The sequence below is a fragment of the Podarcis filfolensis genome (assembly GCF_964270895.1).
Source record: "Podarcis filfolensis genome assembly, chromosome: 14".
NCBI lineage: Eukaryota > Metazoa > Chordata > Lepidosauria > Squamata > Lacertidae > Podarcis > Podarcis filfolensis.
This window is the reverse complement of record NC_139616.1, coordinates 112,641-127,425: the sequence shown is the minus strand read 5'-3', so window position 1 is coordinate 127,425 and position 14,785 is coordinate 112,641. Positions and strand designations below refer to the sequence as shown.

At 46.2% G+C, this 14,785-nt stretch overlaps 1 protein-coding gene across 1 annotated transcript in view; it reads right to left on the bottom strand.

The window, feature by feature from the left end:
* CSPG4 (chondroitin sulfate proteoglycan 4) overlaps positions 1-7,959 on the bottom strand; it is a 119,960-nt gene extending 112,001 nt beyond the window's left edge. The window contains exon 1 of the mRNA XM_083586097.1: positions 7,649-7,959. Coding sequence (XP_083442223.1) covers positions 7,649-7,745 — 97 coding nt within the window. The 5' untranslated portion in view covers positions 7,746-7,959. The remainder of the gene's footprint in view (positions 1-7,648) is intronic.
* Between the last annotated feature and the right edge of the window lie 6,826 nt (positions 7,960-14,785).

The window sequence follows — 14,785 nt, the reverse complement described above, 5'->3', positions numbered from 1 at the left end:
TGTTCAGCTGGGAAGAAGAATCCTCTGCCCCAGTTAGGACAAAGCATGGGGAAACTGGCAGACCACACATTGGCAGAAGGATGGTGACTGGGTGGGGAAATCTGAGCCAGTCTTCCCCAACCTCGTGCCCTCCAGATACAGCCAGAATGGGGCTGATGGGAGTTGTATTGCAGAACATCTGCATTGTGTTCCAAAACAGTTTGGGGAAGGCTGATCCAAATGCTTCCTTGCTCTCGTCCTTGAGCCAGACCTGATAGAACCATTCACAATTTCAACCTTAAGCAAAGTAGTAGCAGGAACAACTTGTGCTATCACAGAAGTTGCCAAAAAGGGGGGAAGATAGAGTCTCTACTGAGAATCAAACTCCTTTTTAGAGATCAGAGAGGGGATGGGAAGAGCGGGTCTCCCTTCCTTCTGCACCACTGGAGCAACAATCCAGGTAAATGGGTGGAAGAAAGGGGGAGGGAGAGAGGAAGGCAGGCAAACAAGTGGAAAGGGAAAATTCTGATCGCACCTTGTGCTGAACCCACTCTGATGTAATTGTGAGTGCATCATCAGCGGAGCATGGCAGATTCTGAACTGGACTCAGAATCAACTGAGGCATGTGTAGTGTAGTGGTTAGAGTGCTGGACTAGGACCTGGGTGGCCTGGGTTCAAATCCTTGCTCAGACATGAAGCTTATTGGGCCATTCGCTGTCTCTCAGCTGAATCTGCCGCAGAGGGTTGTTATGAGGCTAAAACAAGTTATTTCACTTTGAGTTCCTTGGAGGAAAGGTGGGATATAAATGCAGGAAAAAGTAGATCGTTTTCCAGAAATTCCAGGCATGGAAAGGTGAACTCTCCTTGATCCTTGCCCATCCTGGCTTATAAAAGCTAGCCGGGAAGAGCTGGGTGACGGGCTTCACGGGGTGGTGAATGCTTCTCTCTGTGAGGGAGCCTTCCCAGACCTCCTGAAAGAGGCAGTCATTAAACCGCTTCTTAAAAAAACAACTCTGGACCCGGCCAATATGGCCAACTATCGCCCAGTCTCAAATCTTCCATTCTTGGGCAAGGTGATTGAGCAAGTGGTTGCTGAACAACTCCAGGCACGCCTGAAAGAAGCGGACCATTTGGATCCCCTCCAGTCGGGCTAGAGGGGCTCCGGGCTGGAGGCACTGTTATACAGTGGTTCCGCTCCTTCCTCCTGGGCTGTGTCCAGAAAGTGGGGGGGGGGAAATGAGTGTTCAGACCCCTGGGCTCTCACTTGTGGGCTGCCTCACGGTTCCGTCCTCTCCCCCATGCTTTTTAATATCTTTATGAAGCCGCTGGGAGAGATCATCAGGGGGTTTGTATTGGGTGTTCATCAATATGTGGATGATACCCAGCTCTACTTCTCTTTCAAATAAGAACCAGTGAAGGCGGTGAAGGTCCTGTGTGAGTGTCTGGAGGTGGTTGGAGGATGGATGGTGGCTAACAGATTGAGGCTGAATCCTGACAAGACAGAAGTACTGTTTTGGGGGGACAGGAGGCATGCAGGTGCGGAGGACTCCTTGGTCCTGAATGGGGTAACTGGGCCCCTGAAGGACCATGTGCACAGCCTGGGAGTCATTCTGGACTCACAGCTGTCCATGGAGGCGCAGGTCAATTCTGTGTCCAGGGCAGCTGTTTACCAGCTCCATCTGGTACGCAGGCTGAGACCCTACCTGCCCGTGGACTGTCTCACCAGAGTGGTGCATGCTCTAGTTATCTCCCGCTTGGACTACTGCAATGCGCTCTACGTGTGGCTACCTTTGAAGGTGACCCAGAAACTACAACTAATCCAGAATGCAGCAACTAGACTGGTAACTGGGAGCAGCTGCTGGGACCACATAACCCCAGTTTTGAAAGACCTACATTGGCTCCCAGTATGTTTCCGAGCACAATTCAAAATGTTGGCGCTGACCTTTAAAGCCCTAAACGGCCTCGGTCCAGTATACCTGAAGGAATGTCTCCACCCCCATCGTTCTGCCCGGACACTGAGGTCTAGCGCCGAGGGCCTTCTGGCAGTTGCCTCATTGTGAGAAGCCAAGTTTCCGGGAACCAGGCCTTCTCGGTAGTGGCATCCACCCTGTAGAACGTCCTCCCATGAGATGTCAAAGAGAAGAACAACTACCAGACTTTTAGAAGACATCTGAAGGCAGACCTCTTTATGGAAGCTTTTAATGTTTAACAGACTACTGTATTTTAATACTTTGTTGGAAGCCACCCAGAGTGGCTGGGGAAACCCAGCCAGATGGGTGGGGTACAAATAAAAAATTATTATTATTAAATTATTACTATTTCTAAGTCAGACGTTGTGCGTGGGTGTGGCCACTGGCAGAGGAATGGGGGTGGGGGGAGCGCACTGCCCCCAGCACCATTGGGGAGGGGAGTACCATCGCAGCCGCCCCCTGGACATGCGCCGCGCACCCCCCCACTGGCAGAGGAACAGGGGCGGGGAAGCACATCACCCCCAGCACCAGCGGGGGGTACCATCATGGCCGCCCCACAACACGCACCACACACACCCCTCCGCACCAGGCGCCACGCCCCCAGGACACATGCCACGCCCCCGCTGGCAACGTGCTGCAAGCCATGCCCCCACCTGCTCTCCGCTCCCAGTGCCGGAGCATGCAGTTCTGTCACTGTTCCCCACCGCGCTGGGCGCCATGCCCCCAGGAAGCATGCCACGCCCCCAGGACGCACGCCAGCCACACCCCCAGCGGTGCCGGAGCATGCAGCTTCACCACTGGGTGTGGCCAAAGTCAGTGGTAGGACACCTGCTTTGCATGCAGGAAGATGGTTCAATCCCTGATAATCTTCTGGAAGGGCTGGGAAAAAATCCTGTCTGAAATCCTGGAGAGACACTGCCAGCCAGTGTTGGCAACAATGAACTTGATGGTCTGAGTCAGTATAAAACAGGTTTAGGTGGGTGGGTGCGGGGAGAGAGGGAGAGAGAGAGAGAGCCTGCATTATGGGCAACAGGTGGAGAGTATGAAAGCCAAAGCTATCTTTAAGGAAAGGCGCTGCTGAGACTCTCTGAAAGGACCCAGAACCACATGGCCATGTCATGCTGCTTCCAAGATGGATGAGGTTGCATCTTCTCTTGGTTGTAGCTGCCCTGGCAAAGTCAGAGGAGAGGATGGAAGAGAAACGAGGACAAGTAAAAGGGAGGCAACGGGACAGCCATATGCCAGCAGTGCCAAGTTATGCAAACTGTCATATGGGAAATCATGGGCACTGCACTTTGGAAATTGTTTGGCATTATATGTCCCTGTTTGCCTACTGTCTTGCAATAACCCACACAGAAGGAACATGGGTCTGTTCAGTCTGTTTGTTTCCATCCTGCCCCAGCAGGGTGCTACCACCTCATCTCATTTTTAAAAACCGCAACATTACTTCTTTTTAAGCATGTGCAAGAAGACATCTATTTCTGATGTATAGGCTCCAAGTGCCGTTCCTTATGTAGCCAAAATGGCACCACCCACACAGAACAGGCAGGTATGAACAGGCTGGACTTTCCAGAAATACCCAAAACTATTTTGAAAACTATAAAGATGAAAGAAAGAAAGAAAAGAAAAAGAAAAAAGGGGGGAAAGAACATTATACTTCTGAGCAGCTGCTTGAACACAGGAGATTGTTCTGAGTACCAGAACTAAGCAGAGCTCATACGAATTCAAGGAGAGTTCTGCAGAATCAAGCCCAATTGTTGTTGTTGTTGTTGTTGTTGTTGTTGTTGTCATCCCATCTTTCTCCCTGACAGGGACTCAGGCAATCATTAAAAACAATTAAACATTAGCAGACTCTCTCAATCTAGCTATGCAGATCATTCCAATAAAAACATCACAGCACCAGTCCTTTCCTTAAAAATGTTCAGTTCTCCAAAGCATACACCAGCTGGCAGAAAGACAACAAGCGGGGGGAGCTAGTCTAACTTCTGTAGGAAGGAAGTTCCAAAGTTTGGGAGCGGCCCCTGGAAAGGCCCTCTCCTGTATCCAAAAAAAGCATTATTGTGAGGGTGGCAGGACCGAGAAAAGGCTCCTTTAAGGCCAGCATCCTGTCCTCACAGTGGCCAACCCATGAGAAGCATGCAAGCAGGACCCGAGTGTAAGAGCAATTCTACCCCCCAGCAGCGGAGGTAAAACATAGAGGTAATTTTAATCTGCTTAAGTATTTTAAGTTTTGTAAGCTGGAAAGTAGGGTTGTACATTTTTCTTGATTTTATGGCTTTACCTTTTGTAAACCACTTTGAGGTTTTTTTACAATCAAGAGATGTATACATCTAAATGAATGAATGAATGAATGAATGAATGAATGAATGAATTGGTAGCCATTGATATCCTTCTCTTCCATGCATTTGCCTAAACCTATCCTAAAGCCTCCCCCACCCCTGAAAAACAGTGCACACAACCTCTTCTGCTTAGCTTGTCACATATAAGGGATAGATGGAATAAGCTCTTTACCATCTAAGGCAGGTTCCCCATAATAAGCTCGCAGAGCTTAATGAGGCTATATTATAGGTAGTTTGGTACAAAACTCTCAGAGTCTGCAAAAATCAGAGATTGGAGATAGCTTGTGTATATTAGGAATACTTTTTAGATTCAAGCTAGGAGCCTGTAACAAATAACATGAGTGCTCAATTCAAAATTTCTCCCCCTCCCTGGTTTTGGTTCTTGTTGCTTTCTGACAGTTGCAATAATTCAGTGACAGTAAAAATCACAAAGGGGAGAATTTCTATGACAGAGGCTTCTCCAGTCTGGTGTCATCCTGATGTTGTTGGACTACAATTCCCATCAGCTGTAGCCAGCTTGGTCAGGGATTATGACTTATGGTCTTCAAACAAAAACATCTTGAAGGTCCCAGCCCACAGAGAGGTTAGGCTGGCCTCAACTAGAGCCAGGGCTTTTTCGGCTGTGGCTCCAATCTGGTGGAACGCTCTCTCACAAGAGACTAGGGCCCTGCAGGACTTGACATCTTTCCGCAGGGCCTGCAAGACAGAGATGTTCCACCAGGCCTTTGGCCAGGGCACAGCCTGACTCCCTCCTTTGGCAATCGTCAAAGAACTCTAGCCCAATGGTTGCCATTAATCTGATTGGAATTAATTTTATAATGAAATGATTTTAGAATGTTTTATCATTTTACTGTTGTTAGCCACTCTGAGCCCGGCTTCGGCTGGGGAGGGCGGGATATAAATAAAATTTGTTATTATTATTATGTAAATTGTAGTTCAGAAAGCCAGGAGGGCACCAGGTTGGTGCAGCTACTCTAGAACTACCCTTGGCCGGGGTGACCAAGATGGTGTCCTTTAGATGTCCTGGAGTACAAGTCTCACTGTCTATTGGCCTTGCTGGCAGGGGCTGATGGGAATTGTAGTCCAGTGGCTTCTGAAGGTCACCATGCTGGCTATTCCTGATGTATACTTGGCAATCACTCCTTTGGGCCACCTAGTCTCAACCAACTTCCGCAGCATTGCTCTTCCTGACCTGAAGCCTTGTTAAGTTCTTTTCCTCTTAGATTAACCTCTTCTTGACTAAAATGTCTGTCTTCTCTGTCTTTTGCCTCAAGTCACATACCATTCCTTCAATTTCTGTTCTCTCCTTGCCTCTGGACTTCCCATGTCATAGAGGCATAGAAGCATAGTGCTAGAAGGCTCCCTGAGGGCCCTCTAGTCCAACCCCCTGCAAAGCAGGAATCTCAACTAAATCCTTTTGCTTCTCTGATTCCCAGGGACTTCTTTCAAGTCCTCAGGCTGCTTAAAGAAATTCATGTGAGGTTTTAATCTCAACCACACTAACAACTTCCCTTGTCCTCACAGAGCCTGTTGCTCTGCTCCCCAAGCAATCAAACATTCCAGTCCCATCTCAGTCAATTAATATCAAACATTTCACTGCCACTAGTACAATGTGATAAGAATGTACCATATTTTTCCATGTATGATGCCCCCATGTATAAGACAACCCCTATTTTTCTTGAACCTTAAATTAAGAAATCAATATTTTAAACATCAAACAGAATGACTTTGAAATAGCAACCCCAAGATCGCCCAAAGTCATTGCCTTTTTGGGGGAGATCGCTGCCCTGCAGCCCCCATGCCACCCTGCACCCCCTACCATATATTAGAACATCAGCTGCAGTCACCCTGTAATGGTTCACTGAAGTCCACACACTGGTTTATGGAAGTGGATTGGCAGTTCCGGCAGCTTCTTCACAGCAGCCACGGGAATGTAACAATATTTAGCAAATCTAACAATATTTAGCAAAAAACATTGTCTTATACATGGAAAAACCCAGGACCCACTCTTAACCCACACATGCATCTGGGGAGCCATTTCTTAATCTTTTACCAATGGTGCCTCTGCTGTCACCCAGCATGAATCAGGCCACGACCCACTAGTCCATCCCGACCCACCAGCTGAAGACCAGTGATACAGATAGATTTAATTGATTCCTCCGATGCAAAAGATGCATATGGGTCATTGCCAAAGAGTCACTACTTCTATAAAAGAGAAGAAAGAACATGTGGCCATTGGGAATTCATAGTGCCACAACCATCAGAAATCCCACACACCCTTTAACTTTCCTCTGCACAACCACAATGTGCACGAACATGCTCCTTTTAAAGTCCCGACATCCATTGGGAGTCCTGCACTGGACCCACACTGGAGAACTAGGTTCTGTAGCTCATAGCACAATTCAGATTTCTGGGTAACTAGTGTAAGAGTTTTTCGCAGGAGCCTGCAAGCCATAATCAGCTCCAAACATCAAGTCATTCATAAGCAAGGCTCCTGTGTGTGAAAGCCCTACACAAAATGCACACTGCTGGCACTGTTCATTTGCTACCACCAACCATTTATGGGTGGCTCTGGTGGCTTTTAGTCGGCAAAAAAGGGTAAAGCTCCAAGCTGACCCTCAGCAGGAAAAGATGCTTGGGAGTTTTGCACTCTGATTGGTCTCTCTGTAGGAAGATCTCGAAAAGATGCTGCTGCTCCATCTAGTCCCATCTCTTGGTAGGCATATCTTGCCTTTGAGGTTGACTTTTCCTTCCTATCTCATGAGCAGACAGCTAAGTACACCCAGGTACAGCTCAACCTAATGTGTTCAACCAGTGAGGCTGTTGCACAGCTTCACATGCAATCAGCTTGCTATTATTGTAAAATTTCTTAGGGCGACTTCTTCAGGATCAAACATAGCCAATTCAACAGACACAAACAGGTTTACCAAAGGATATGGCTCCGGCAGATAACTCATCTCATCCATCAAAAGAAGCTGCACCTTCAACGACGGTGCCTACTGTCTCTCACTCTGACAACCCCACATTGAAGCATTTCTCATGTCTTATTCAGATCATCTCCAAAACGAAACCCTGACCCAAGCGCTTGAATAATAGAGGCTCTGGAAGTTGTGGCTGAGACCCGTCAATAACCTCTCTGTCTGCTTTCCTAACACAACTCCTAAACACATTCCTTCACTGATCCTGTGGCTTTAGGACAAAACTACATGCTGCAGCAATCCACTGAGAGTCCTTTTGCATGCATGCTTGTTATCCATGCGTCTCAGTGACAAATGCTCCATATACGCCCCCCCAGACAAACAAACATTTTCTCCCGAAAAAGTGGCTGAAACTTTGGAAGGAGAAGAGATTGGGGCTTACCTCCAGACTCTGGGTTTGCATGGAGTGGCAGTGTATGTAGCAGAAGCTGGAACATGGGCAGAAGCACAGGCACCACTGAAGGAAGGCTGGACCTCATGGTATTGCCTGGAATGGGCCAGAGAACGGCACTCAGACCATTCCCTGGACACTGAGAAACAAGCACGCAAAGGAGGCACAAGCTACAGACACAGCCTGTCTGTTTTCAATTGAAGGTTCGGCTACTACTATATTTAATAAGCTTGCAGCTGAGGGAGGGATGTTCTGAAGTTCCCCACCAGTCAGAAACAGGGCTGGGTTAAAACAGATACCTCTCATGTTACAAGTCAGTTCCCCTTCTTAAAGGGCTAGTTCTTCCCCCTCCCCATTTCCCCTTTTAGAAACTCTTTGAATATCTCCTCCTTCGCCTCCTTCCCTCTCTGTCATAACTTTTTGGGAACTGGCCAGGCTTTCAGCTCTTTGTTTTTCGGCATGGTTCTTTCTGACATGGCTGTGTGAAGGAACTCAGGGAGGTTGTTTGAGGCTACAGAGAGATGGTGTTTGTCTATACATAAAGATAGGGCTGGCCCAATAAGTTTTGCTCCCTGAGTCAAAGGGCATGGTGTACCATGGGACTGGCAGTTGAATCTTACATGAATGCTGGTGATGGGAGAGCACCCTCTACTTCACCAGAGTCAGCAGTTAACAGTTAACTTTGTGGGAACCAGGAGAGGCCATGTAGCATGGACAGCTCTGTCCTCCAACAGATGGGAATAGTCAGGTAGCTTAGGATGGACTGCCAAGAGCCTACTGCCCCTGCCTTTGCCCCTCAGCACCTGCCACCTGAGGTGGTTGCCTGACCTTGTTTAACAGTAGAGCTGACTTTGCTTTAAGACTTGGGTGGCCAGATTGCAAACTATGGGAACACAGGAAGCTACCTTAGTCAGGCCAACAGTCCACCTAGCTCAGTGCTGTCTGTTGACTGCCAGTGGCTTGCTAGGATTGCAGTGTCTGCCTGGAGCTGCTGGGACTCTGTATGCAAGGCAGATGCTCTACCACTGTGCTACAGCCCTGCTGGTTTCCTTTAAAAGTGATGAGACATTCCAACCAGTGACTAGTCAGGGGCTACTTTCTTTTAAATGGAGGCAGATTCAATAATTATGGGAACCCCCACATTGCAATCTGCAATGGTACTGAAACAAGTTTAGCCCCTCATCTGAGTCAGGGGAGGAGCTGTGTGACCTGGTAGAGTCAGATGCCTGTGTTCCTATCTGTTCCTCAAGAACTAGACTTTAGAAAACATCCTTTTCCTATAAATGAAGATGTACACGTTCCTGTTGTGGAACTATTGTGGATATGCTGTTCTTTATGGGTGTTTCTAAAAGACATGGTGAATCTGGTAATGAGATCAGGTTCCACAGTGGCAGCAGTGGCAGTAGTTGCTGGAGGTAACTGGGGTCCTTGCTAGAAAAATAGCAAAAAAAAATAGAAGCTTGCCTCATTCCGTGTCAAACCATTTGTGAATTTGGCTCAGTCTTGTCTGCACTGTCTGACAGCAGCTCTTCAGGATTCTTAGCCAGAGAACATTCCCAGCCCTACCTGGGAATGCTCAGGATTGAACCTGGGACTAGTCTGCATGCAGCACAGATACTCTATCACTAAGCTATGTCCCTTTCCCCTTTAAGGCAACTGTAACCATCCTGTTACCTAAGGTGCAAATAACTAGACAACACCCAGCATATTGGTTTGAGATCAAATAAGGCCACAACTTTACTGCTTACAGATGTGAAGGTTTGGCCATAGGCACTGTGGTAAGCAACTTCGAATGTCACTCCTGCCTGTCCACTGGGAGTCTTTCTGTTATGTAGTAGCTTGGATCCTAGAACAATAGGCAAGTAGAATCCTAGAATGCAACAACTGATTGGCTTGCAGGAAAAGACCAATCAGGCTCCAGGAGGGAAGCAAAATCAGCCAATCAGACGGAACTCATTGTGTAAATAATGTATATAAAAGCCTGAGGTTTGGGGGGCAATTCAATCACTGTTTTACAAGCTGCAATAAAGAGCATGGAATCACTACAGGACTCCGAGTATTTTTCAGTTTCTAAGGGTGAAGCCAGTGGCTGTCCCCCAAGTGGTCTCTATTGGAGGTATGGTATGGCCCTAGCCCCCAGCTGGGCATCAGACAGGAGCCACTTCTCCCAGATCCTTTTATCAGGATACCCTTACCTGTGGAGAGGCAGGCAGAGGCTACAACCTGCCCTTCAACCTAGACTAGGCTTTCCCAATGTCTGTCCGCCTTACAAAGTTGTGACAGTTGCTATGAGGTAGGTGAAAATCCAAATGGTGGAACCAATTTTCCAGATGAGAAAAAAATCCTGCTCAGCCCCCAAAATACGGCAAACGACATTGTCCACAGCAAGGTCATACCATCCACAAAAACCTTAATCTGAGAGAGGGAGGGTGGATGGGAGAACTGAAATGGTGAGACAGAGACTGAAAGGCCCAGGAGGCCAGGAATTTATCCTTGCCCTGGGCGTGGGGCCAAGCACAGATATTGGTCAGTTGGCCCTGCATTCAGGGGAATGCCCTTTAATTCCGATTTAGCCCAGAGGAGGCCCAGACCCACCCACAAAGCTGCCCACCAGAGAAGGGGTGAATGGACTTAATGAATGCAACATCAGTGAAAAGAACTGGATGTGTAGTGTATTGAGGGAAATGTCATTCTAAAAGATGCACAATGGAGTTTTTTTTCCTCAAATGAAAAGCAATATATGGTGTTTTGAAAAGGAGAGATATATGCAAAGGGAGGCAGTGGAAACTCACCCCATGCAAATGGAGCGTGCAGGGTCAAACATTGAAATCTGTGAAATTTGGCTCCATTATAGTTTTCCAAGGGGTTGTTTGGGCATAGTCCCTGGATACTTTTGTATGCACAGTTTCAGGGGATCAGATCACCTCCAAGAAAGAATCTGTTGTGTTTGCTTCTTTGGAGTGATGCCTCCATGTGTATAGTACAATGCTGTATTGTCAAACAGATGCTTTTGCAGCTGGGTCTCCCCAATAACTCACTCTAACAAGCTTCCTGTTCCAGCCTTCATTTTTCACAAGCATCACCTTCTTGTCCAATATTCATAGTTCACATTATGCTGCTGGCCCCTTTGATTAGACATTTTCCAGAGTCAAAACCTTGTTTGCTTTGCTTCCCATGGAAGGAATCTTAACCTTAATGTGAGTTTCTCCTCTCGTTGGAGGCCTGCAACACCTCCTGCTTTAGCAGCGGTGGCAAAATTTAATTAATGCATTGCTTATTTTTCCTTCCAGGTAATTAATAGCATCATAAACCTGGCTTCCTAAGATGTTTATGAGCACATCCCTATGGTTCCAGTAAATTCATTACTTAATTCCATTAAGACACTGGGGTATCACTTTTAACTGAGATTTGCTGATTCTGGAGAGAGCCAATTTCACAAAATATTCATTTTCTGGCTTCTTATGTGTAGTTCTCCAATTGATAGCACTGCATTGCTACTGAGCTGCTTTTTTAAATCCCCACCTTTGGATTCTTGTAGGGAAAGTCCTAAACTCAAGCTTGGCCTGCAACAAAGTCCCAGGTAACTCTAGTTAACACTGGGAAAGGCTTATGTTGCAGAGGTGGGGGACCATTTCCAGCCCGAAGGTCCTATTCATTTCCTCGCATATTTATGGATGCCACAAGGCAGTGGTGGGTGGGGCCAGAGGGAACAGAGGGTGGAATAATATATGCAGATTTTGCCTTTATGCAGCGGGCTAGTTTCCACACACATTCACACAGTTCTCCATCCTCCACCCAGGCAATCAAGAGGCATTGCTCTGCAGTCAGAAACAAACTAAACACCAGGAGGCAGATTTCAAAAAATTTAAGGAACTACTGGGAGAGATCAAAGAGAAGGGAGTCCAAGATGGATGCAAGTTTCTTAAAGTGAAATATTGAAGGCCCAAATGGAGACCATTCCAACAAGAAAGAAAAGAGGGAGGCATCTTAGGTGTGGCTGGATAAGGAGCTTACAGAGGACCTGAAATTTATGTATAAGATGTATAAGAAACGGAAGAAAGAGGAAATTATAGGAGGAGAATTATACACAAGTAGCCAACAGTTGCAAGGGGAAAGTCAGACTGGCTAAAGCTCAGAATGAGCTCAGGCTTGCAAGAGAGGTTAAAAATATTTTTTTAAAGGTTTCTTTGTCTATGTCTGAAGCAAGAGGAAGAACAAGCAAGTGGTAGGTCCTCTGCATGGAGAAGATGGAGAAATGCTATTGGGGGACAGGGAGAAGGCAGAACTACTCAGCACTTATTTTGCCTCTGGCTTCCCCCAAAAGGAAAGTGATGCCCACCCTGGTGATAACAGAATAAACGATGTAAGTCTGCTTACCTTAAATGGTCAGGCGGCATGGCAGCGTGGCCACCGGCCTGGTCAGTGATCCAGCAGCTGACTGGGGAGACTGCAGGACTGCCTGCAGACTGGTCTTTGGCAAGCAGGCCTGGGCCTGGGGATTTCCCAGGAGTAAGGTCCAACCAGCCCATGGGTCTTGCTAGGATCCACCTGCTGGGGAATAAACTGAAACAAGCACAGAACTCCTCAGTTTTTTCTATCAGATCCCCCACCCTCACCATTTTCATATGCTTTTCTTTTATGCTAAGACCTTACTATAGACATTGTCAGCTGCTGGACAGGGATTTTTCCACTTGGCAAATTGGCACCAGCCATTTAGTTTTCACCTGCCTCATAGCAATAGTCACAACTTTGTGAGGTTAGGCATTGAGTAAGCCTTAGTCTTGGTTGGAGGTTGTAACCTTTGCCTCTCCCTCCTCTGTTAAAGGGATCTGTGAGGTGTTGCTTGTGTCCCACGCCCAGACAGGCTAGGGCCATAGAACTCCAGTGGGGATGCATCAGGGGGTACCCCTATTTGATGTAGGTCATAGGACCCCCCATGTTGTGGTTTCCCTTTAGATGCATTCCCAGCAGATGGGCTGGAGTTAATGTAATGGCTTCACCCAATGCCCATGCCAAACCGTTCACATCTGTATCCAATAAAGTTGTGGCCTATTTGAACCCAAAATCTATATTCTGCTGCCTTGTATGGTTACTTTATCACATAGGGAGTAACTGGGCCACGGGGCTTTGGTACAAAAGGAGGGAGCTGCAGCCTAAGATAGGAAAAGAGGCAGTAAGGGAACACCTAGTGTTGATCACTTCTCCTACCTGGGTAGTTATCTTTCCACAAAGGCTGACATTAATGCTGAAATCCAGCATCGCCTGAGCAATTGGGAAACACTGGCCTGCGAGTGCTCCAATTGGATAACAGCCTTTACCAAAGGTGTCATGGACTTTGAAGATGCTCAAACTCAGGATGAAAGGGAGAAACATGCCAAGAGGAAATCACATTTGGCAAACCCTCATCATGATCAACTCCTGCCTAGAAACCTATATCTCCACTGTGGAAGGACATGTGGATCCAGAATTGGCCTCCACAGTCACTTACAGACTCACTGTAAGACCGTGTTCATGGAAGATAATCTTACTTGGCTACAAGTGATTGCCTAAGAAAGAAAGAGGTGCATTTGTAGCTGGTTGGTTGACTGAACCCAAAGAGTACTCCTTAATGGTCCCTTCTCATCCTGGAAAAAAGTGACAAGTGGAGTGCCAAAGGGTCCTGGGCCTGTTTGTTGTTCCTTGTCTTTATAAACAACTTGTAGGAATTGAGGGGATGCTCATCAAATTTGCAGATGACACCAAACTGGGAGGGGTAGCTAATGCCGCAGAAGACAGAATCAGCTCAATATGGAGGCCAAATGGCCGAAATATTGGGAAATATTGGAACAAGAGGGAGAGAAATTGAAATTGCAGAGTTTTGAGAAATTAAAAGATAAAGTGCGAGACTGGCTTCATTATTATCAAATAAGAGAGGCCTATAATTTGGACATTAAAAATGGCTTCCAGGTGGAAAAATCAAAATTGGAAACAGAATTGTTAGATCCCAAAACTAAGATACTTTCAAGAATGTATAACTTGCTGTTAAAATGGAATACACAGGATGAAACGGTTAAATCTGCTATGATTAAATGGGCACAAGATATTGGTCATAACATTATGTTTGCTGACTGGGAACAGTTGTGGACCACCGGTATGAAATTTACGGCATGTAATGCCTTAAGAGAGAATATTATGAAAATGATATACAGGTGGTACATGACACCAGTCAAGCTTGCAAAAATATATCATTTGCCCGATAACAAATGTTGGAAATGTAAAGAAAATGAAGGTACATTCTTTCACCTTTGGTGGACGTGCCCAAAGATAAAGGCTTTCTGGGAGATGATCTATAATGAAATGAAAAAGGTATTTAAATATACCTTCCTGAAGAAACCAGAAGCCTTTCTCCTGGGCATAGTCGGCCAATTGGTGCCAAAGAAGGATAGAACTTTCTTCATGTATGCAACAACTGCAGCAAGAATACTCATTGCAAAGTACTGGAAGACACAAGATTTACCCACCCTGGAAGAGTGGCAGATGAAGGTGATGGACTATATGGAATTGGCGGAAATGACTGGCAGAATCCGAGACCTGGGAGAAGAGTTGGTGGAAGAAGATTGGAAAAAATTTAAAGACTATCTGCAGAAACACTGTAAAATTAATGAATGTTAAAAATGATGTTGGATTGAAAATAAGTGGCATTAGCAACAAAGTTAATGAGAATATGCAAAAATGAATTGAAAATGGATGAAAATATAGAGTTATAACATGTTAAGATATAGAGTTAAGATAAACGAAAGAGGGTAAGGATTTGCTGATTTGATTATTTAAATGGGAATACAAAAAGGGGAGGTGTGAGGAGGTCAAGGAAACAAGCTAATGAGTTTAAAGTTACAAAAAATGGATTCGTTTTTAATTCTTTTTTTATCTATTCGTTTTTTGTATTTTGTATCTGTCAGAGCTACCCTAGGTCCCAGCTCACAAAGGACCAACACTGCTTCGTTGTTAAGTACAAAAGTCTTTATTGAAGTTCAGTTTCACTTCCAAAGCCGCAGCGCGCAGCTCTACATCTCAACCGTTAGACCGCTGATGCTCCGTCTGAGTCTCCTCCCCCTTGACACCAATTTAAGATTCTAGCCTTGCTCCACC